This window comes from Scophthalmus maximus, chromosome 15, assembly GCF_022379125.1.
Source record: "Scophthalmus maximus strain ysfricsl-2021 chromosome 15, ASM2237912v1, whole genome shotgun sequence".
Lineage (NCBI taxonomy): Eukaryota > Metazoa > Chordata > Actinopteri > Pleuronectiformes > Scophthalmidae > Scophthalmus > Scophthalmus maximus.
The window spans coordinates 9919022-9940141 of NC_061529.1; the positions used below are offsets into that span (position 1 = coordinate 9919022).

The 21120-nt window shown below is 42.2% G+C and overlaps 3 protein-coding genes across 7 annotated transcripts; 2 read left to right on the plus strand and 1 right to left on the minus strand.

The window, feature by feature from the left end:
• Positions 1–6858: 6858 nt before the first annotated feature.
• On the plus strand, positions 6859–10308 carry LOC118286242 (cannabinoid receptor type 1B-like). The gene is made up of 2 exons (XM_035610535.2): positions 6859–7147; positions 7836–10308. The coding sequence occupies exon 2, from the start codon at positions 7912–7914 to the stop codon at positions 9331–9333; it is 1422 nt and encodes a 473-aa protein (XP_035466428.2). The 5' UTR covers positions 6859–7147; positions 7836–7911; the 3' UTR covers positions 9334–10308.
• A 669-nt stretch (positions 10309–10977) lies between these two features.
• LOC118286254 (akirin-2) lies at positions 10978–13234 on the plus strand. Of its 3 annotated transcripts, XM_035610576.2 has the most exons (6): positions 10997–11186; positions 11478–11687; positions 11823–11966; positions 12096–12245; positions 12398–12469; positions 12619–13234. In XM_035610576.2, exons 2-6 carry the CDS (start codon positions 11516–11518, stop codon positions 12627–12629), a joined length of 549 nt encoding a protein of 182 aa, XP_035466469.1. In that variant the 5' UTR covers positions 10997–11186; positions 11478–11515; the 3' UTR covers positions 12630–13234. The 3 variants fall into 3 exon arrangements, with proteins under 3 accessions (XP_047183165.1, XP_047183164.1, XP_035466469.1); XM_047327209.1 differs by having other exon boundaries at positions 10978–11121; positions 11478–11966; XM_047327208.1 differs by having other exon boundaries at positions 10990–11186; positions 11478–11966.
• Positions 13235–13521: 287 nt separating this feature from the next.
• orc3 (origin recognition complex, subunit 3) lies at positions 13522–20382 on the minus strand. Of its 3 annotated transcripts, none has more exons than XM_035610527.2 (20): positions 20223–20382; positions 20044–20098; positions 19862–19959; positions 18987–19125; positions 18746–18850; positions 18430–18593; positions 18159–18298; positions 17765–17924; positions 17037–17150; positions 16803–16936; positions 16548–16611; positions 16330–16446; positions 16111–16190; positions 15453–15586; positions 15261–15352; positions 14758–14855; positions 14503–14644; positions 14260–14376; positions 13969–14048; positions 13522–13714 (listed from the first exon to the last, which is right to left on the minus strand). In XM_035610527.2, the coding sequence occupies exons 1-20, from the start codon at positions 20244–20246 to the stop codon at positions 13609–13611; spliced, it is 2163 nt and encodes a 720-aa protein (XP_035466420.2). In that variant the 5' UTR covers positions 20247–20382; the 3' UTR covers positions 13522–13608. The 3 variants fall into 3 exon arrangements, 2 of the variants coding, with proteins under 2 accessions (XP_035466420.2, XP_035466419.2); XM_035610526.2 differs by having other exon boundaries at positions 15261–15355; XR_004785343.2 differs by lacking the exon at positions 13522–13714 and having other exon boundaries at positions 14025–14048; positions 14763–14855; positions 15261–15355.
• Positions 20383–21120: the final 738 nt, after the last annotated feature.

Genomic DNA, 21120 nt, shown 5'->3' on the forward strand with positions numbered 1-21120 from the left:
TTGCACAAGATATGATCGTAGAAAGGACGGCAGAGAGTTTCTTTTTTATTCTGTTTAATTTTGTTCATGTCTACTTTGTTCTTTTACTATTTTTGCAGCATTTTCTTGGTCATGGATAAACATGATCATCTTTTATTGTGAATATTGTGCAATAGTATATTTACAGGTTTACAAGACAAGAACAATGCTGGTATGTAACGGAATTATATACATAATCTTAAATCATGATATATATATATACACACACACAAAAGCAGAAATTAAATTAAATATGTATACTATAATATAGGTGTTGTGTTTTGTCTTGCACAGTCTGGCTTATTTTCATTACACAGCTGTTGTGACAGTGTTCATGGGAACTAACTCCTGCCTCACTCATTTCTGAGCCTGTAGAACAAAATGAATCAAGTAGTTTGTGTTGTTCTTTGGACTGAGCAGTGTTGTGTTCTTGTTTTTTCTTGTTTTTCAGACTTTACAACATTTTTGCATAATCTTTTTCTTGAACGCTCTCTAGCATTTTGTCCCTTGCCGTGTTTGCTTTCAGCTTCAAGGTCGTGCAAATTGCAAACACAAAAGACAAACAGAACAAAACCGAGATGCTTTCAACGTTTCATTCAAGTCCAACATTCAACCTCCTGACACTGCGTTTGGAGCTCCCCCGTGTTTATCTCCTCTCAACACTGTGGTTACTTCTTAGGACTGACAGATGGGGCTGCTCCTTTTGGGGCTCACACTGCTGCATGTGAGTTGTATTTTGCTACCACAAAAAACAAAAATCCCTCTGGGAATCAATCAAAATGCCATTTTGATACAAATAGAAGCGCTGTTGGTGTTATCAGAAGTAGCATGCAAAATATCAGATGCACAAATGAAATAAATAGGGAACCTTTGACATTTTTTGAAGATACAATTATTATGCCTCTGATATTTAACAAAAGAAAAAGACATACACACCTCAAATTGCTGCTAATACATTTATAGCGTGCGTTAAGACTTCACATGAATTCCATTTTCTAATGATTATGGTCAAAACCTGTCAGCTTTAATAACATAATATGAGACTGTCTGTCCCAAGATCCCAGAGCTCATATATCACAGAGAAAATTGAAACACCTTCGATGCCACAGAAGCTCTCACACTAATGCTCTCACGCATTAAAACACACACACACACACACACACACACAAGAACAAACTATGAGATGCACAGAACGCTTCACATTCAGTGAGTCTGAAAGGGAAATAATCAGGAACGAATAGGATAATGTGCTGATTTCTTTGTGGGAACAGGTGTTGTCCGGTGACACATCATTAATCAAATAAAACTTAACAATGAACTCCTGACTCTGGTGGTCATGACCTTTGACCTCACCCATGTACATGCATCTGAGAGAGAGCATGATGAGAATTGAACCTCCGTGAAAGCAAAGCTGCGTTAGACCATTATGACCTGAAGAAAACCAGAGAACCTGAACCTGCAGCACAACTACAATTCCTCTTTTCAACAAAGTTGTTGTGTTGTGACATACAACAAAAAATAGAGTAATATCCGTGGATCTAAAGCCTGTTACAGCACATCTCTATGAACCTCAGGCCACAGAGCGCCACTGTTGTTCCAAAGTTATTAAAGACACACAAATGAGCTACACTGTCTCACTGCATAACTGCATAACAGGTTCCTTCATCACAACAAACATGGACACTGTCATTTCCAGATAGACCAGCGTGCTTCCTCACAAGGAAATACTTACTGGGGCGATAAAAAGGAGAAGGCAACAGACAAGCAATGTTGGTCACTTGATTGGTTTTGTTGACAGTAGAGAAAATGGAAATAATTAATTGTGATTAAATATTAATGTGAAATGGAGAAATAATTGCTCACCAATGCTCCTAAAAGCAGTTTACACGGCAATATTGGGATAAATGTCTCTGTGACTGAACCACACAGTTTCACACAAAAGAGTAATAATTTGATCTGTCGCTTCCATGTATCCCTAAAATCAATTTAGAAAGAAATTCAAGCTCTGGTTAGCCACAAAAAGGAGCCAGAGACAGAAATACAATAACATGTTTCATTCGAATCGTTCAAGGAAAGTAGAGGTTAGAATGTTCTGACAACAGAGTGAAAGGATTTTTTTTTTTTTCCAGTAATGCTGAACATCAGGCTCTGCTGAACGCTGAGTAAAGGTAGGAATTTGTGTTTGGACAGGAGACCAACGGAGAGTTACCATCAGCAAGCGAAGAGGAAACAATCTGACTTGAAGGATCGCAACAATCCCGACGTGGTGATGGGCCCGAATAATAACAGAACCCGTAGACGACGCATTCATCCGCTGCTTTCCAAAAACACCATCATCAAACCAACTGGGGTTCTTATGTGCCGCCTGAGTGTCTCTGCAGAGATGTATACATGCACAGAATCAAACACACACGCGCACATATTCGCACTCACCACAAAGGGGAAATGCGGGTGACCTTGAACAGCTACGGCACAGCAAAGTTTCCATGGTGATGCACCTGAAATGCTAACACAGACAAGTTGCAGCTTTCATTGCATTTCTCAGCTTGTGAGACTGATAATTGTCCTTGTCGAGACACAAAAGAATTGTTTTCTGCAGAGCTTCGCCGTTATTACGCGAGAGGTCGATGACAATTGCGCGAAGTAATACAGAGACAGCTGAGTGCGTAAAATGGACGTAGGGAGAGAATCTGATATTTTAAATGTGAATAGTGAAAAGGTGAATCACAACAGGTGAATTAATACTTTCTAAAAACAAACACAGCAGCCGTTTATTCACTTCAAAGCTGACACGGATCCTGGTTTTGTGCTATCTTAATGAACAATATCGACGGATGATTTAAAATGTAATGCACACACGTGAGCCTACAGTCAATTTGGCAACAAGCTGTGAATCGCGTGTGTCTGCGTGGGGCGGGGTGCTGTAGGTGTAAAGCGATCGGCTGCGTTCACTAGGTTCAGCGTGATGGCTGGTGGCCGGCTGCCAGCAGAGTTGTTTATGCCCTGTAGCCATCGATCTGTTTTCCAGCCCAGATGGCTGCGATTACTTTAGGAGGGGAGATATGAGCTCAATCAGACAGGGATCAAAATCAAATCTGTCCTCGCGTGCTGTTAAAATCCAAATCAGCGTCTTTGCTGACACTCCCCTGGGGTCCACAGTCATCGTATTTTGGTCAGATATAGCTCCACCGTGTTGACCCCGCAATGCACCGCAATGTGTGGAAATTAAAAGCCTGTCGAAATAAACAATCTTTCAACCAGCAGCATTACATGTACACATGCACGAGGCAGCTCTACGTGTGACACTGCAATAAACATACGATGCAGTGAATCAAACACATACATACATATTGTTTGTTTGCAGGTGAACAGTGATGATACTGTGAACTTAAGATCAATCGGTGTGTTAGGAAACAAAAACACTCGATGTGTAATGGATTAAATTAAGGGTCCATAAATTCCTTATATTACATACTCTGTTAGGAGACTTCCAGTAAATCACCAAATCTCTCGGAATTTAAGCACCACCTGCTTAATGGAAGAAGAAGAAAACACTATTCCAGATGTCATGCAGTGTTAGGTGTTCTGTTCTTTGCAGACCTGGTTGCTTGTATCTCCACTTCTGATTGGGCTTAGGGTGATGACTTGGGAGACTTTCGTCATATGGAAACGGGCGTGGTTTCAATGAAATTGGTTTGGAAAAACACTGCTCCCCATTTGGTTTAGGTGCATTCAAAACCTCTACGGTACAGGCCACTAATGTTTATCTTTGAGCCAAGACTCACAGTATGTGTGATATCTTGACCCTTAAACTTCATCAACCTCCTGTGCCTTGCTGTGTCTCCCTCAGAGCACAGTGCCTGTATTCAATAGACAGAGTTTACACATAATTGATTGCAAAAAAATAAATGATCATTTATCTGTGTACCAGACACACTGTAATGCCCAAAATTGTGGAAAGGAATATAAACATCACGAGAATATGACCCACAGTAAAATGGAGGAGAGAAACTTTCATCTGCCTCAGTTCTTTTTTTTCTTCTCGCTGATGATTTCACACAAAACCCACTTCTGACCCTGCAGTCAGTGCTAATGCTTCATTTGCAGCAAATGTTTTAGCATCACTCAAAATGGGTCAACCCGTTCTTTACTGCTCACCACAAATGCATTCAGACAGATGGTGTGGAGTGTATCTCAGACGTGGATTCTGCATTTTCTTGCAGCGTGCAGGCAAATGCATCACTGCCAAGCAGTATTTTTCACCTTTTTTTGTAACAAAACCTTTTTCATTCCAGGACTCTGTGGCGTTTAAATGTATCTCACTGTACCAAAGCAGTGAAAGACAGAAAAAAAAGGGACGTATGAACTTGCACTGACCGAAAAAACCAAAGAGAACAAATTAAATGCAACCAATTTCCGCATTTATTTGCGTCGTGTTTCCACAAGTGAACAACAAACCACCTGCTAAGTCTTTGTGATTACCACTGTGTTCTGCTGAGAAAAAAAAGAAAAGTCTTTATAAAAGCTAATGGTGCATGAAGGGGATTCTGCCCACTGACCATTATGCTGTCTATGCTTAGCAACTGTTCAACTCGCTTAAAGGGGCAGTCTGCAATTTTGGAGAAAGCTTGTTTCTCTCTTTGTTGTTGTCGTGATTTTACTGCTTCTGTGAGACGCGAACCCGAGACCTCCGGCATGGGAGTCCGACGCACTTACCACCAGGTCAGAGCCACTCTCTTAAGGCTTCGACGAGTGATGTGATGTGCACTTGCAGTGTTGTGTGGTGCGGTCCGCACCTTCTTTTTGTTTTCGATTTACAGGGCCAGTGCTGAGCCGGAAACCCCGATTTTTTTTCGCCGCACACACAGAAGCGAAAGCTAACGGACGGAGAGGAAAGATTTTTACAAAGCGTGCATTGCTTTGGAATCGCTCACTGCCCCTTTACGTTATTTATCATGGATAAAACACATGCATTGAATTACATGTGGTGCTTTCTCTCTTTTGTTCAGTTTGCAGTTTTTTTTCTTCCAGCCATGAAGAAATTCAGTCACAGAAGGCGCTAAGTCACAACTTTTTCATACTTTGTACTGAGCTGTTGATCTCTGCGAGGGAGCTCTGACACAGGAGAGAAACATGACAGGCAACGTTCACACTTCACTTCTCCCTGTTTGTTTCTCTGATGATGTTTCCTGGGTGGGGAGCAGTCTGTTCAAATAGTCTTGGGGAAAATAGAGGAAGAAACTGCCTGATGAAGTGAGCTGGGAGGATGCAGAAGGCTGTCGACCGACGGCGGGAGAGGATGCACAGGCCTTTTCAGATTAAAGAAACGTGTTAAACAATGTTGAATTAAGTTAGCTAGCATTACATTTGGAGAAATTCGACAGAAACTTTCTGTGGCTCCATGTTGGCTATAGTGTCTCCAGGGGGAACAGAGGAACAGATTAGAGAAGTGGCAGATTAGGGAAGAGTTAATAGCTGTCAGCGTTCATCCACAACCTCCTCCCTCGTGCATCGTCTCCTCCTCCCCCTCCCCCCTCCCTTCCCCTCCTTCCCCTCCTTCCCCATGCCCACTCTCCCATCTTCCAACACCTTGTCACAAACACATCGGAGACATGGCAGCGTGCTATAGAGTCGTGTCTGGGAACTGTTTGTGTAACCACTACATGCAGTATTTCAAGCCCCAAAATGCAGCTATCTGTCCGATTTCACAAAATAAACAGTTGAATATGAAATAGATTTAAAAGGTTCTTTGATTCCCATGCATTTGCATTTTAGTTTTATTGATTGAAAGTTTCGATGTGGAAAGACTGGAGTCAATATAATTTCATGATACAGGCAGCCACTTAGATAGAAGTTGACTGTACATTGAGAAGGATCAATACTAAATGAGATGCTTTGTGGTGCTTTTCATGAAAATCAATCACTACCAAAAGACAGATGGACGTGAAAGAAAACAGCAGCCGCACATTACTGTGAAATCTCTCTCGCCGGTGCTTTGGGTGACGATGATGACTATGAAATTATGATGCTAATTATCACGATGGATTACCAATCCCCCTGCTTAGAGAGACAATAGATAGCAGCTCCCAAGTCAAAAGTTAAAACAGGAAGCCGTGAATCAGAAGGCACTTCACATATATATCTGAAATAATTCACAGATAGTTGATAGGACGTTTCACTCACACTGTCTGTCTGTCGTAAATCATCTTCGTGAAAAGGACATATCGGATGCAGTGTTCTGCCACAAATGATCAATGGCTGTGTGTGAATCTGCACTTCCAGTGCAGCATAACAAGTGTGTGCAGTAATTAGTTGGATGACTCTACAGCCTCCTCTGTTCTGCCAAAAAAAACAAAAACTGGAGGCACTGGCAGGGTGTGCAGCGGCTGTCACTGTTGTCCCCATCGCCAAATGTCATGTATTCTCTACAACAAGATACATGGAAGTCGGAAGATGGCTCCTCTGAGGGTGCGTAATGGAAATAATTGCGCATGACAGTAGTAGTAGTGGTGGTGGTAGTAGTGTGTGTGTGTGTGCGTGTGTGTGTGTGTGTGTGTGTGTGTGACCTCCAACTGAAAAAAAATAGACAGATGGTGCAGAATATTCAGAGAGGACTATTAGTTGTGCACTAAAATGCATAGATCATTTTTTGAGTGTTACATTCATATAACCAGTCAATTCAACGTAAGAACCCGTTGTCGTGCATGCAAAAGCTTACTCATGCAGAATGGGCCATATAGATAAATACACACAGATTGTTAAAATGGTTATTTTTTTAATTGCAGCCTTGGAGGAGCGGCAGTGAAGAGGAGTGGACGAGGCTCAGGGATGCGCTCCCTCCGGCGCGCGAACACCTCAGACCACGTGACCAACGGGCGCACAAAGCCTTATAACCGCCCGCTCTCACAAACACACCCAGCGGCTGCCCGTCTGTCTGACTGACTGACTGACTGGGCTCACTGTAGTTGACATTGACAGGCCGGCGAACCATCTGGAGAACAACAGCATCAGCTGCTTCCAGTTGTGTTGGAGCAGCTGTGAGTGGAGACGGCGGCGGACTGGTTCTCTGCCAGTTCAGTTGAATTGGGTTGTTGCGTCATGGGTCGATGTTCGTGCTGAGGAAATCAAGGTACGTTGTTTGGTTGTTTTTTTAAATGTACTTTTTTAGTCAATTTCTCTTCCTCATTGCTTTAACTTTAACAACCACGCGAAAAGCTTTGGTCCAAACACAAGCTTGTCAATACAGAATGTGTTTTTTCTTATGTGTTTCCAACACGTATTTCGTTCTCAGCTGGTCAGGTCATGCTTAATCGTGAGCCAACACTGTTGCTCCTCTGCAAAAACATCTTCTTCCAAAACCTTAAAGTAAACTGGTAATGAATTAACATCGTGATTAAATGGATCATTGGACATGTATGTACACTCTTTGTCTGGTTTCTCCCTGGATGCTTAATTAATGTAATGATTATTGAAAGAAAAAAAAGGGGTTAATGCTTAATGACCTACTTTAATTAATAAGAAAGCCCTGGTTGTCCCACATACTTAATGCAGTGATTTTCCCCGAGGCGGCACAGGTTTGTCATCAACTGTTCAGTTTCCCACTATTGTCTGGGATGCATCTGTTCTGGAGTCGGCTGGCTGATACACAGACTCACTTAATATCTGCCAGCAACATATTAATTCTCCACTATATGTATCATTGATAAATATTAATGGAACTTTTTTATATTTTAAATAGCTGGATGTACATATTCATTTTTTGTCTGAAGTCTTCGTGGAAAGAATTTATGCTTGTTTTTCTGTCTTTTTCTTCATAGATGTCCTTTTGCTCGGCTTTAATGCGGCGTCACCACACACCTCTCCACTGAGCATCTCCACTGCCGCGAAGCAGCCATGAAGTTGGCTTTGCACCGGATAGCAGGCACCACCATGAGCACATTAACAACAGGTGTCCAGTATCTCGGCTCCAACGACGCCAGCTACGACGACGCCTCCAGCGCCTCCAGCCTGATCAAGAACAATTTAAATTTTGAGAAATCTCACTCTGCCTCAATCAGTCACTCCCTCCCCGGTCTCGTACCCGGAGATAAGGAGGTCGTTTACAGAGGCTTCTCTCCGATCTTCCCCACCAACGTATCGGTCTTTTTACTCGGCAATGGCACGTCTGCAGAAAGCGGAGGGTGTGGGGAAAACTTTGGGGACAACATGGAGTGCTTCATGATTCTGACTCCTGGTCAGCAGCTCGCGGTCGCCATCTTGGCACTCACCCTGGGTACATTTACGGTGCTGGAGAACCTCATGGTGCTGTGCGTGATCCTGCACTCTCAGACGCTTCGATCTCGGCCGTCCTACCACTTCATAGCCAGCCTGGCTGTGGCTGATCTGATAGGAAGCATCATTTTTGTCTACAGCTTCCTGGACTTCCATGTCCTCCACCGGAAGGACACCCCTAACGTTTTCCTCTTCAAGCTGGCTGGGGTCATAGCCTCCTTCACCGCCTCTGTGGGAAGTCTGTTTCTCACTGCGATCGACCGATACATCTCCATCCACAGGCCCATGGCATACAAACGCATTGTCACGAAGACAAAAGCAGTCGTTGCCTTCAGTTTGATGTGGACAATCTCCATTGTCATCTCACTGCTGCCGCTGCTGGGCTGGAACTGCAAGCGTCTCAACTCTGTCTGCTCGGACATCTTCCCGCTGATCGACCAGAAGTACCTGATGTTCTGGATCGGGATGACGAGCATCTTGGTCCTGTTCATCATCTACGCCTACATGTTCATCCTCTGGAAGTCCCACCACCACGCTGTTCGCATGCTGAGCCGCAGCTCCCAGAGGAGTGTGATTGTCTACACCGCAGAGGGGAATAAAGTTCAGACAGTGAGGCCCGAGCAGGTCCGGATGGACCTCCGCCTGGCTAAAACCCTGGTTCTGATCCTGGTGGCCCTCATCATCTGCTGGGGCCCTCTGCTAGCCATCATGGTGTACGACCTCTTTGGGAAAGTGAACGACTTCATCAAGACCGTGTTTGCCTTTTGCAGCATGCTGTGTCTGCTCAACTCCACCGTGAACCCTGTGATCTACGCCATGAGGAGCAAGGACCTGCGCAGGGCCTTCCTCAACATCTGCCACGGATGCGGGGGAGCGACGCAGCCTCTGGACATCAGCGCTGAGAGTGACTGGAACACCAGGAGTGTGAGAAGCGCAGCAGGCGGGGCGGGGAAAGATGGAGCCACCTGTGGAAACACCCAAGTCAAAGTAGCCCAGGTTACTGTTTCTGGAGTGACTGAGCCTCACACTGTAGTGGCGGTTTGAAAGACGAGCGGCTCTTCTCTGGTACAACGGTGAACTAAAGATGTTGTAGAATAGCCCCGACCCTCCCAGTGCAATGCTCTGTGACTGTGAAATGTGCCAAAACATGAGAAAACACACCTGATGACAAGATGTTATTGCTTTAAAGCTGAAATCTGTGATATTAATACAATCTTGTTTTGCTTCTGTCTTTACCCTTGAGAAATGGTTTGTTAGGTTGCACAAATCTGATGATCAAAAACTGCAATATGATCTTATTTAATTCAGGAAAATAATATGGTCATATTACCAACAACCATAACAAATGCAACAGACTTTTTCCGTTTGAAAAGTGTAGATTTTTCTTTTTTTACTTTAAAGATTTCAGCTAGAATTTCCATTGGAACTTGACCTTTTTTCTCACTTTATATCATAGCAGTATTGTGGCAGTAATGCAAAGTATAACTGTGTCTACCTTCATGCTCAATGTTAGTTTTTGAAAGACAGTACACTGCTTGTAGGGAAGATTAGCATCTCATTAGTGATTTGAAATCAGCTACGCTGATGGTTTTGTAAGACCATGATATTGTGAAAATTGGCTGTTAATTCTATCAAATTTTAATCAATTTTATTTTTTTTACTGTTCTTTGCAAAGCAAATGGCGAGTCGTACTTAATCCTAAGTAGTCCTAAATATGAATGGCTTTTTGATTAAATCTGAACCTCAGTCTGCAGTGATTTTGAAATGTTACATAGCTGCTTATTACACGTGTTTGTAAGTGAGTTACAGCATTTTGTGTGAAGCTACACTGGCACTCCTTGTGAAGCATCCATTGTGCCATTTTGTTCCTTAAAGGTGTGTAAGCCAGGACTCGAGTCCACTGAACATATGACATTTGTCTATTTTTATCATTATTGTTGTCAGCATACTTGGTATGTTTTTCTTTTTCAATAAAATCATGAAACCTCAGCAAACCAGCATGTCAGCTCCTGCAGCTAATTTACTGGAGATGAGATATGTATTTCTTTTCTCTTCAAGTTTCAAAAGTGTGCGCGCGTGTGTGTGTGTGTGTGTCTCTGCAACATCTACTTGTGACCCCTCGTCAAAGGCTCTTACTTACTGTGGACTACTGTAGAGTTCTGAGCAATTCGCCAAGAAGATTTTTGGTTTTGTTTTATTTGGCTATAAATTAATAAAATAAAAGCCACTAAATCAAAATATTGATATAACTTCTTGATGTGAGTTATGAGCGTTATTGTTATTAGACCTTGAAAGATACAAATATTTTTTTAAGTTACTCACAATGAATATAATTTATGTCAGATAAACATAGGTAATATAATCCTTTTTTTTAAATTAATTTAACCATCTCGCAAACACTGGTTCAATAAGTGACGTTATCTGTGTATTAGCTGTATATCATGTGTCACACTGCCCTCCTGTGGGGAGGAGAAGACACTGTCATTGTTAATTCCAATTAATTGATAATGTTGATGATTAAAATTTAATTCAATCAAATTATTTTGGATGATTGTAAATGAATAAATGTAAGCCATAAAATCAAAACCGTGAACTTGGGCCGTACGTATTTTCAACGACGACGACGTCAAACGTTTAAATTTCCCATCTTGTACTGTTTCACTATATGTCCCAGAATGCATCGCGGCGCTGTTCACATGTGACGTCACGAGCCGGAGAAGCCGACAGCCCCCTGTATCACAAACAAGCAGCGAAGTTGCGTTGCTGGCTAGCTCCGCTACCTGACCGCCGACAGTTGGCCCGCTGCTGGCTGCTCGTCGCCGCAACTTTCAGGCAAGCAACTTTTAGAACAAGACGAGTTGTCGAACGCAGTCGGAAGAGACCGGTCCCAACAGCAGGTGAGAGGGAGCTCTATCCAACTGTTTAACCGCAACAGCTGCAGGCGGAGCTAACGTTAGCTTTGTTGTCTTTTTTTGAGTGTCGGCTAGCGAGCGCGGCTAACGTTAGCTCGCTAGCCGATGTTTAAAGCCCTCAGCTGCGCAGTATTCTCGGCGTGTACTCCTCGGCGGATCAAACCGATGTCAGCGGGGAAAGCCAGGTTTTGATCGGCACGTCGCGCTGAAGAGCGGCCGTGGCCAGCGGTCGTCTGACATTTCTGATGTTATCGCGTCGTCTTCGTCTTGTTGCAGTGTTTTGCGGCCACCTCTCCTCCTGACTAACTGAAGTCATGGCGTGTGGAGCCACCCTGAAGAGGACCATGGATTTCGACCCGCTGATGAGTCCGGCTTCACCCAAGAGACGGAGGTGCATCCCCGTGTCCCCGTCGTCCCCGTCCCCTAGGAAGTACCTCAGCATGGAGCCCTCGCCATTTGGGGAGTCATCGTCCAGACTCAGCGCAGGTAAGGTCCCTGGTGTCGGCCTGCTCAGGCGGCAGCAACACCGTGGAAGACCTCGCAGGCGGAATCGACCAGGTGGCAGCTGGCTTTGTCTTCACCAGCTCATCTGTGTCCTTCTCTGTTCACTTGTCCGTCTAGAACAAATCCTCAACAGTATCAAGCAGGAGTACAAACGCATTCAGAAGAGGAAGCATCTAGATGGAGGCTACCAACAGACCGAGTGCTGCTATTCTCCTGAGTCCCCCTCCCAGTCGTCCACTATGAATGTTTCCAGCATGCCAGGTGAGCGGTGTAACACTCTGTCCGTAGAAGAGACTGGTATCGACGTGGAAATGTCGAATTGTATACTGTGTAATCACAGATACTACATGACACGGCGATTCTTCCATTGTTGTTGCTTGATTTGCGCAGGAACGTCCTCTGGAGGCGTCTCTCCTACTAGAAGAGAACAACCATTATTCACCCTCCGACAAGTTGGAATGATCTGTGAACGCCTGCTGAAAGAACGGGAAGACAAGGTGCGGGAGGAGTACGAGGAGACCCTGACTTCAAAATTGGCAGGTTGGTACATTCTGAGGAAGAGTGGCACGTGACACAAAACTCAAATTAGAAATTCTTTCAGTCGTTGGGAAACTTTAGTCAATATCTGAAAATATTGCGTGCATTTCAATAATGGAAGTTGTAACGAAGTTGTGATCTCCTGTCAATTTCAGAACAGTATGACACCTTTGTGAAGTTCACACACGATCAGCTAATGCGACGATTCGGGGAGCAACCTGCAAGCTGTGAGTACTTTTCATTTCATCAGTGTTTACACAGTCCTGTTTTCATGGGATTACCGTACGTGAGAAATGTGCTGGATCTCAGATTGAGCTCCGCCTTTGAAGTTTTAAAGTCTGGTTTCTGTGCTTTGTTTCATCTCCCTCCGCTCCAGATGTTTCCTGAGTGTGACACAGAAATGTCTGCAAGACGGGCCTCTCTCGCTGCGAGCTATCATATGGTATATTTCAAGAAAGAAAAAAGAAAAAAAGCTCATCATTGTAAGAGATTCAGTTTAGCTAGATGAAACGAAACTTTTCTTACTGTGCCATATTTCTGTCTTTGGGCAAAGGTTTATATGAAGCTGTTGTCAGTTGTTACCACTCTGTTGTAAGCAACCAGGTCCTAATGCAAAGTAACGGACCCTATCTCTACCAGTGGCCTATGTTCCTCCTGCTGTACGTATCTACAGTTATCTCACTTTTGTAATGATTCCCAGCATTCCAGACATTGTCACTTGTTTCTGTTTGTTACATGTATATATGATGAAGCAGCAGAGTTTTAAACAAGGTTTGCTGGTCAATCTGAAAAGAAGTGGAAGAAACAGCTGAGCAGAGAGAATGTTTGCAGTTTGTCCTCTGTTCATTACTTTTTAAACTTCAGCATAACATGGTCTAATTTTTTTTCTCCACTCCCTACCAGTGTTTTATTTATTTTGACTTTTGTTTTGCTGGTATCATTTTGAAACCAATGTACTTATTGGAAAAAACAATAAAACTTTTAAGAGTTCAGAATTGTTTTGATGATTAAAAAAAATTAACTTGTATATTTTTCTGAGGTGCGATCAGTACTTGAAGAATCCTTGTTCAACATCCGATGACTCCTTCAAAGCTTGTCCACCCCTGTAATCACTGTTTTTTATGAAAAATACAAATTTCAGATTTCCTCCAGACACTCAAGATAAACTACATTTCTGTTTTTGGACCACACAGCACCTGAAATAAGATGTAGATCCTAAGATAGAAATCTTTGTTATACTCTACCAAAGCTATGAATACAAATAAAATGTATGTCACAGTGACTTACTTATTTTTTTATTGGGAGGAAAAACAGTACAAAATATAAATCCAAGTCCCGATTGATAAGCACCACAGAGTGTTATTGGTCAGCAGCCTCCCCAGGTTAGTCGAGCCACGTGGTCCGTCTTCTGCTTGGTGGACTTTATGAAGCCCAGAAACTCGAGCTCTGACACGGCTTGGATGAAGCGAGCACTGGAGCGCGAGCTGAGGAACAACATTTCTGAAACGTGGACAAAACTCTCCAAAAGTGAAAACTTCAGTATGTCTCAATAGGAAATCAGCTGCTCTTTTACTTGTAAATACAGCAGCAGCTTCCACCCAAACAACAAGATGACCAAAGACCTGACGCTGTATCTAAGTTAATTTGCCTCTTGTGGAAAATCACCCACACAAAATATTTATAAAAATGGGAGAAAAATATGTAGATAAAAGTTGTGGAAGGATACTGTTTGACTTCATCCACTTTCCCGTAATCGTCAGAATCTGGATCGTTGCCCTCGGCGGCAGAGACCACAGTGGCGTAGGCCTGAAAACAAACAAAAGACGTTTTCATTCACGTGAGTGTCCCGTCCATATCTTCAGATCAATAACGTCAGGGTCAATAAAGCATCTTCTACAGTAAACAAAAAGCTTAAGTTCAAAGGTTACAAACAATTGTTGTTTTTCCTTAGAGGAGGATCGTTAGCATGTTATAGATTAAGTTACCTGCAAAATAATTATTCAGGATATGAACTCACTTCTAGCCAGTCAAAGAGGTTGATCAGCCTCCCGCACTCCAGGTGGAGCTTGTAAGCGATGCAGATATCAGGAGCGGCTTTGGAGACTGAACCATCCTCTGTCTTAAGGCTGTCATTCTGAAAGGACAGTCAAAGAGTGTTTCAACATTTTTTAGAATTTCAAGCTTTCTCGTAAAACTAAATGGTACCATCCTATTCCTCCTTCAGCTAAGATTGTTACACACTTGACAATGGGAGATGTACCTGAATATAATAGTAGGGAGTTCTGAGAGCAGCTTGAATGGAGGTACGAGGGGCAGCGTTGAGGTGGCGTCTCACGGTGGCAGACGAGCTGTAGTAGCAGGCTTCGTTCAGCGTCTGTGACTCTGGCGGACACAGATGACTCCTGGGTGTGGGTGAGGAGACGTTAGCTGGGTAACAATTGCTACAATGTGTTATTCTATACCGTTAAATTCAGCCCTCCTTTCAGTGGAGCAAGAAAGTAAATCTTTTTTTTACTTCACCAAGCCGTCGATGAACTCAAGGGCATCATTTCGCAGAACCTCAAACGGACTGAGTTTCTTTGATCTCCGAGACTCGTTCATCTCCAGCAGCGTCTGTAAAACAAGACAATATTCACTCACAAAAATATTTTAACCTAATTTAGATGTATTTTACTTGCATATAAAATATGGATTACCTAACTAATAAACATGTGGTTTCAAAGAAATAGGGTTGATTCATTTTGAATACATAAACCTGTTTCTTACGAATTTGAAACCATTTTGATTTATTGATAATAAATATATAAATCTGGTTATTGTGTATTTAAAATCCATTGGGTTTATTAGAACTACTTCATAAATGTCTTACTCATTTCATCTGTTTCACTGACAAATATGCATCACGTTAAGTTTATTAGTTTGTTGCCGTTAAATTTTTATAATAAAAATGGATGAACATTTTTATATACAATTAATATAAATCTTCAATATTAGGCCTAACGCAGACTGATGAGTTACCTTCTGCAGCTGGAAGAGGTCGGTTTTCTTTTGGAGATTTCTCACTGGAGAGGTGATGTTCTCCTCCACAACAGGGGCAGTTTCAACAGCTGCTGCTGTTAAGAAGAAAAAGAATTTGCATTACATCAAATTTCCGCAATTCCAATGGTGAACATTAAAAGATAGAAAAGGCTCAAAACTTTCAATACTTACAGTCCAACTGCTTAAATTTGGCAAGCAACTCCTCTAGCTGGACGTGAGCAGTCCTCATCTTTTTTGACTTGACGGACTGCAAAATGTCTGCACACCTCTGGAGCAAAGTGATCAGTTCGTCTTTCGCCAGCATCCTGGAGGGAAAAGCCACAGGAGGTTTACAACTGAGCGGGACGAGGGGCTAACGTCAGAAGAGGTGTCTGTTGGGATACGATCTGGGTTGGTCAGAGGTGCTCATGCATAGTTAGAAGAAAAAAAAGTGAAACAATAAAAAGGCACAATACTACTTTACTGAATATGAAAGCGATTTGGCCACCAGGAGTCGCCATGACCAGGACTTATCAAAAGTAGACAACTTTAGGAGCAATCCTAAAACTGTTGGCATGGATCTTATTACCTACAGTTATGACAGTTTGCCTGTTTTCTGTTTGTTAGCACGATTCCTTGAAAAGTTCTGAATGTATTCACATGAAAATTTTAATTAAAGAAAGGTCTCTTGTATGGTAACAGGTGAAAAACATTTTGGGGAGATCGTGATCCAGATCCAGGAATTCTTTTGAAGGATTCTTCCTTCAGCCTTAGATTTTTTTTTTTAAGACTGGCAATCCAATTGTTGGTCCCACTTGTTAACATCGCAGATTAATTATCAAGGCCTTACTTCAGAAGCTTCATGGCCGACTGGTAATCCTCATTCTCCGACACATTCTTCTCCAGGCATATTAAATGGAGCTCCCTGATCTGCAGCACACAGACAACGTCGGTGTCACATCAAGGCAAATCAAACACCAGCAGCAATAAAAGACAAGTGTGGTTACAATTTAAAAGAGCCACGACCCGGTGCAACACATTGTATAGACACAGAGCAGCGGGTTCTTGCCTGTTTGCCGAGAGGGTACCGAGGTAACGACGAGGTCAGAGTGTGGAGACACCTCAGGACGGGGTAATAGTTCTTGTGGTATTTGCGAAGGTCCTTGATCAGCCTCTGACAAACCTCCTAAAAACACAGACAAACAGCTGAAGTGTTAGGATTGTCTGGATATGTGCATTCATTACTGGCCAGTGCTTCGGGGTGTAGAGATAAAACAGAGAATGTACCTTTAAATGACCATCATCCGTCAGCAGACTGACCTGTTCCTGATGTTCCTGCCTCTCCACATACCTGGAAAACAAAACACAACACTTAAGTTAAACCAGATTTAAAGGCTGTAAAACAAACCATGACCACTGTTTGTGGATAAATTAAGTAGCGCATTTACACATTTTATTTATTTATTTCAATTCTACATAAAACTGTGTAACAAGAAGAAAGTAAGTCATTGCACTCGGACGAAAAACAAGTCGAGTTTGCACCTCTTGAACGACGGCAGCTGCCTGACCCTCTCCAAGTCGAGGTGACCGAGCTGCGTCACGTTAAGCAGAGCCTGCTTCTTCTTACAGCACAAAACACTGAGAGGCTGTGAGTGAAAGTGCTCCAGCAAAGCCAGCTGCACAGAGTCAGAGAGGATATTTTAGTCTCATACACACAAGACGAAAACCAGAGGGAAAACTGACGGGACACGAAAGCATTTAGAAGCTCCTCTGTACCTGAACGCCCTTGATGAAGTTCCTCACGGAGAAATCGTGGTAGAGGAAAATGCTGATCAGCACCTGCATCACCTTACCGTTGAGCTTAAAGGGGAACTGAGGTGTCAGGATCAACTGGAAAACAGACAAGACAAAAAAAAAGGGATTATTGTTTATAACAGGATTTTTATAGATTACTTAATTTTTTTGTCTTCATTTATCTATCGCCTGTTTATTTACAGACCAAAAACTGCAAAACTTGAGCTTCTGTGATCAATGATCAAACCAAATTTTAGCTCAAACTTCCACTTTCTATGAATTTTGCAGTTTTAAATCAGGCAGAACCATATGAACACTATTCTAAATCTAGAATACTAAAAAGCAAAGAATTGACATTCGATATTGTATGTCATGAAGAAAAAACAGTCAAAGTTTTCTTGAGGCTGAGATCTGTATTGCAAACGTTTTATTTGTAACAGCGCTTTCATGATTAAATGTTATGCAATAACCAATATATTGTAATGCAGTACATGCGTGAGTACCTCAAATACATTTTACCTAAAAAGTAAAAAAAAAAAACTGTAAGAAAGACTGGCGATGATGAAGTAAACAATAAAATATCATATCTTATCATTAAAATAAAACCAAATGTGATCTTGCCCCAGAAGGAAAACGAACTCATTTATTTACACTAATAACTTCTAATACATTTGTGTTGTACTCTTCCGTTCGTGTCGGCGTGAAACTACCTTGTCGATGACAGTGGCCAGGTGCTGGGTGCAGGACAGGGACTGGAAGAGCTCGATGCACAGCAGGGAGGACACCGAGTGGGGCAGCATGTGTTGGATGGTGCTGGGTGACGTGGCGATACCGAAGATGAACATCAGCGGGAGACGTTCAATGTACAGACTGTGGAATAGAGTCAAGTTAACAGAGATGCATTTTTCAACTTCACAAAAACTGAATCACAACTGCTGAGCTTCATCAGTAATTTATTTGTTTTGACCAGTTATTCTTAACAAAGGGATGGATCACCATTTCTCACTAGTTTATAGAAGTTGGCAACAAAAGTGGATCTTTTTCAGACCTTTGTGTAAAAATCACATGGAAAAAGGTCTGTTCAACTCCAAAAATCCCAGTCACCTGCAGATGAGTATGAAGTTTTGAAGAACTCTTGGATTGAAAGCCTCCAAGTCTTTGAAAATAATCACAACAGGAGGCTGCTGGTGCTCGTCTTTGGTTGGAGAACTACGCTTTTTTCCCGGAGTACCAGTGCTGGATTTCTGAAATACAGAGACAACGCTGCTTGCTTTCTTTTTCTTTTATTTTTTAGCTTTTAGCTGATCAAACTTGTTTCATTTACCAAGTCAATGTGAAAGCATGTATGTGTGCTAGCTACACCCTCCAGTCTCACCCTTGCTTTTGCGTTGTACCAATCACAGAGAGTACTGAGGGAGCAGTGTGAGCTCTTGTGGAGCGGAGTACTCGTCTGCTCAGCCCCCTCCTCCTCCTCTTCCTCATCATCCACAGCCGTACCCGTTAACCTCTCCAGCACCCTCTTCATCAAATGCTTCAATGCTGAAATGATGAAGTTAGAAAATTACATTTGAAAGCTCAAACATGTCATGGGAGTAATGGCATGATATTTTTTAAGATACAATCAATGCTGCTCCAAGATTAAAAAAAACAACAACTAATATCCTTAATCCAAATGAAAGGCGGTCCCTTACTTCCACACTCTTTGGCCTGAACAGAGGCCACATGAGGAGTGACAGACTGCTGCAGCAGCTCAGACAGACTCTGGAAGGTCATGTCATGATCCGGGACATTCACACCTTTGGAGGACATGGTAAGAAAAAGCAAGGTCCATAAAGTATTACCCACGACTAATGAATATAAAGGGAGTGGAATTGGTTTGTTTCCATTAAATTTAAAATTTTGGGATGAAGATTGAGCAAAATGTCTGTATACCAAGGACCAGAGCTGCTGTGGGAATCTCACTGGCTCTCATCTTTGATGCCCAGTCGCTGTGTTGACGGGTGGTGGAGCACTTCCTGGTCAAGTCCAGCAAACTGTCCAGTACTTTCCTGTTGAGCTCATCCTGTAAAGCCTTACAAGCAGAAAAACGGTGTGCGTTAAATAGACCGCCCCATCGCATTGCAATTCACACGGTTGTAGAACTCACATGGTTTCAGACAGTCTATTGACGGATATAATCCTACTATCTAATTCTCTTTCCCTCTCGATACAGGCGAGTGAGGTAGATGGCCGTCCACCATGAACCTGTTTTCTACACAAGGTTTCTGCCTCTCAGAGTTAGTTAGCTTTCTCTTGCCAGTGTCACAAAGTGCTTGCCCATCGTGGGAATTGTTGGATCTCTGTACACAGTCTTAAATACAGTACGTGCTCTGCGTGACACATTTCTTTGGGTGGTTTATCCTCACTTGAGTCGAGGGGTTAAGGACAGAGGATGTTGCAACAGGTACTGATTGTTAAGTGCTGTGATTGTGATTTATGGGCGAAACAATTAAAATGTTATCGATTAATAGAGCTATTTACGATTGAGCAGTATACACCTTGATTTGACTTGTCTGTTGTGTTGTATTTCTAAATACTGTAATATCTTAGTGTACTTTCACTCTGTAAATCCAATAGGGTTTGTTTTAAAATCTGTTGGACCATGCAATGTGGTTTAAACTGAAGCTGGTTGTTCATGTTCACATTACACATATTACATTACTTTACATCACATTCAAGTCTCAAAGATTAAATTGGAACAATAAAAATACTTCTTCATTGAACATTTCTGTAGACCCTTTGTCGCGTGACGTGCTGAATATACTTACCTCGGTGTCTGTTTTGAGTTTGTCCCACAGTTGCTGACAGAGTTCGAATCGCGCCGCAGTGTTTTCTGCACCTTCGCAGCCTTCAGCGAAGTGGTCCTCTGCAGAGACGTGACAGTCACGTCACCCGACAAGTCACCACTGTACACCGAAGAGACTTTCTCATGAAAATCAACACGACTCACCCAAACCGAGCTCCCTCATCTTCTTCTTACCGCTCGGCTTGAACACGAAGCAGCCCTGTTACCAACACTGTCGGTTAACAACAACAACAACAACAACAACAACTAGACACGCTACACGTTGACGTGGCCGTGTTAATGGAGGATAACGGTACGTGTGTGACGACAGAATATGTCTTTACCTTTGACACAGACGAAGTAGACATGTCGACTTCAGCCACACTGTTCGGCTTTATAGCAGAGTTTCACTCCGGAGTGAAGTGTTTATTTAAAATTGACGGCTTGTTGCGTTCGACCCGACGAAGCGGCTGCTACTTCCCGCCAATGTGACGTTTCCGGAAAAGGCTGCGTTCAAGTGAAAAGCGGCTGTTCCGGTGTGTTCATAGCCTCTTTTTTAACTTATAAGTTATCGGACATTATGAAGTACATTTGATGTCATAGCCATGTTTTTTTTTTAAATACAATATTTGAGTTCGACTCTTTATACTTATTTTTTTTCATCGTATCTCTCTGCAGTTTTAATTGCCGTAGCTGTATTTTAACATTGCGATCTTGAACAACCTCGTTCCCCGTGGTCTCCCTACTGTTTCATATTCATACCCATAGATGGCAAAAATGTTGCACCCATAATGCGTATTAATGTAAATATGATAAATAATATTAACATAAATACATAATTACAAAGTAATGTTAATAGCGTTGGACCTGTATTTCAACTTGTGTGTTTTGATTTGTGTTGCCATATATTAAATATTTACCTGCATCTGTCAATAATTTTAATGTCCTGTATACAAGATGGTTAAGGTCCCTCGAAAAAAAAAAGTTTTATTTAACCCTGTTCATATTTAGTCTACAACTTTATTGTATAGATTTCTAGTGAATAAATTCAGCATAATTATTTTTTATGTGCTTTTTGTTTAAAAAAAATATGAAGACAACAAGATTATTATTTTGAAGTTTCTCTAATGCTGTCAGAAATTCAGGAATTTTTTATTTCTATATTTAAACAATTACTGTATACCAGCGAGACAATGCATACATACAGATATCCTTGTGAATAAATTGTATCTATTGTAATCT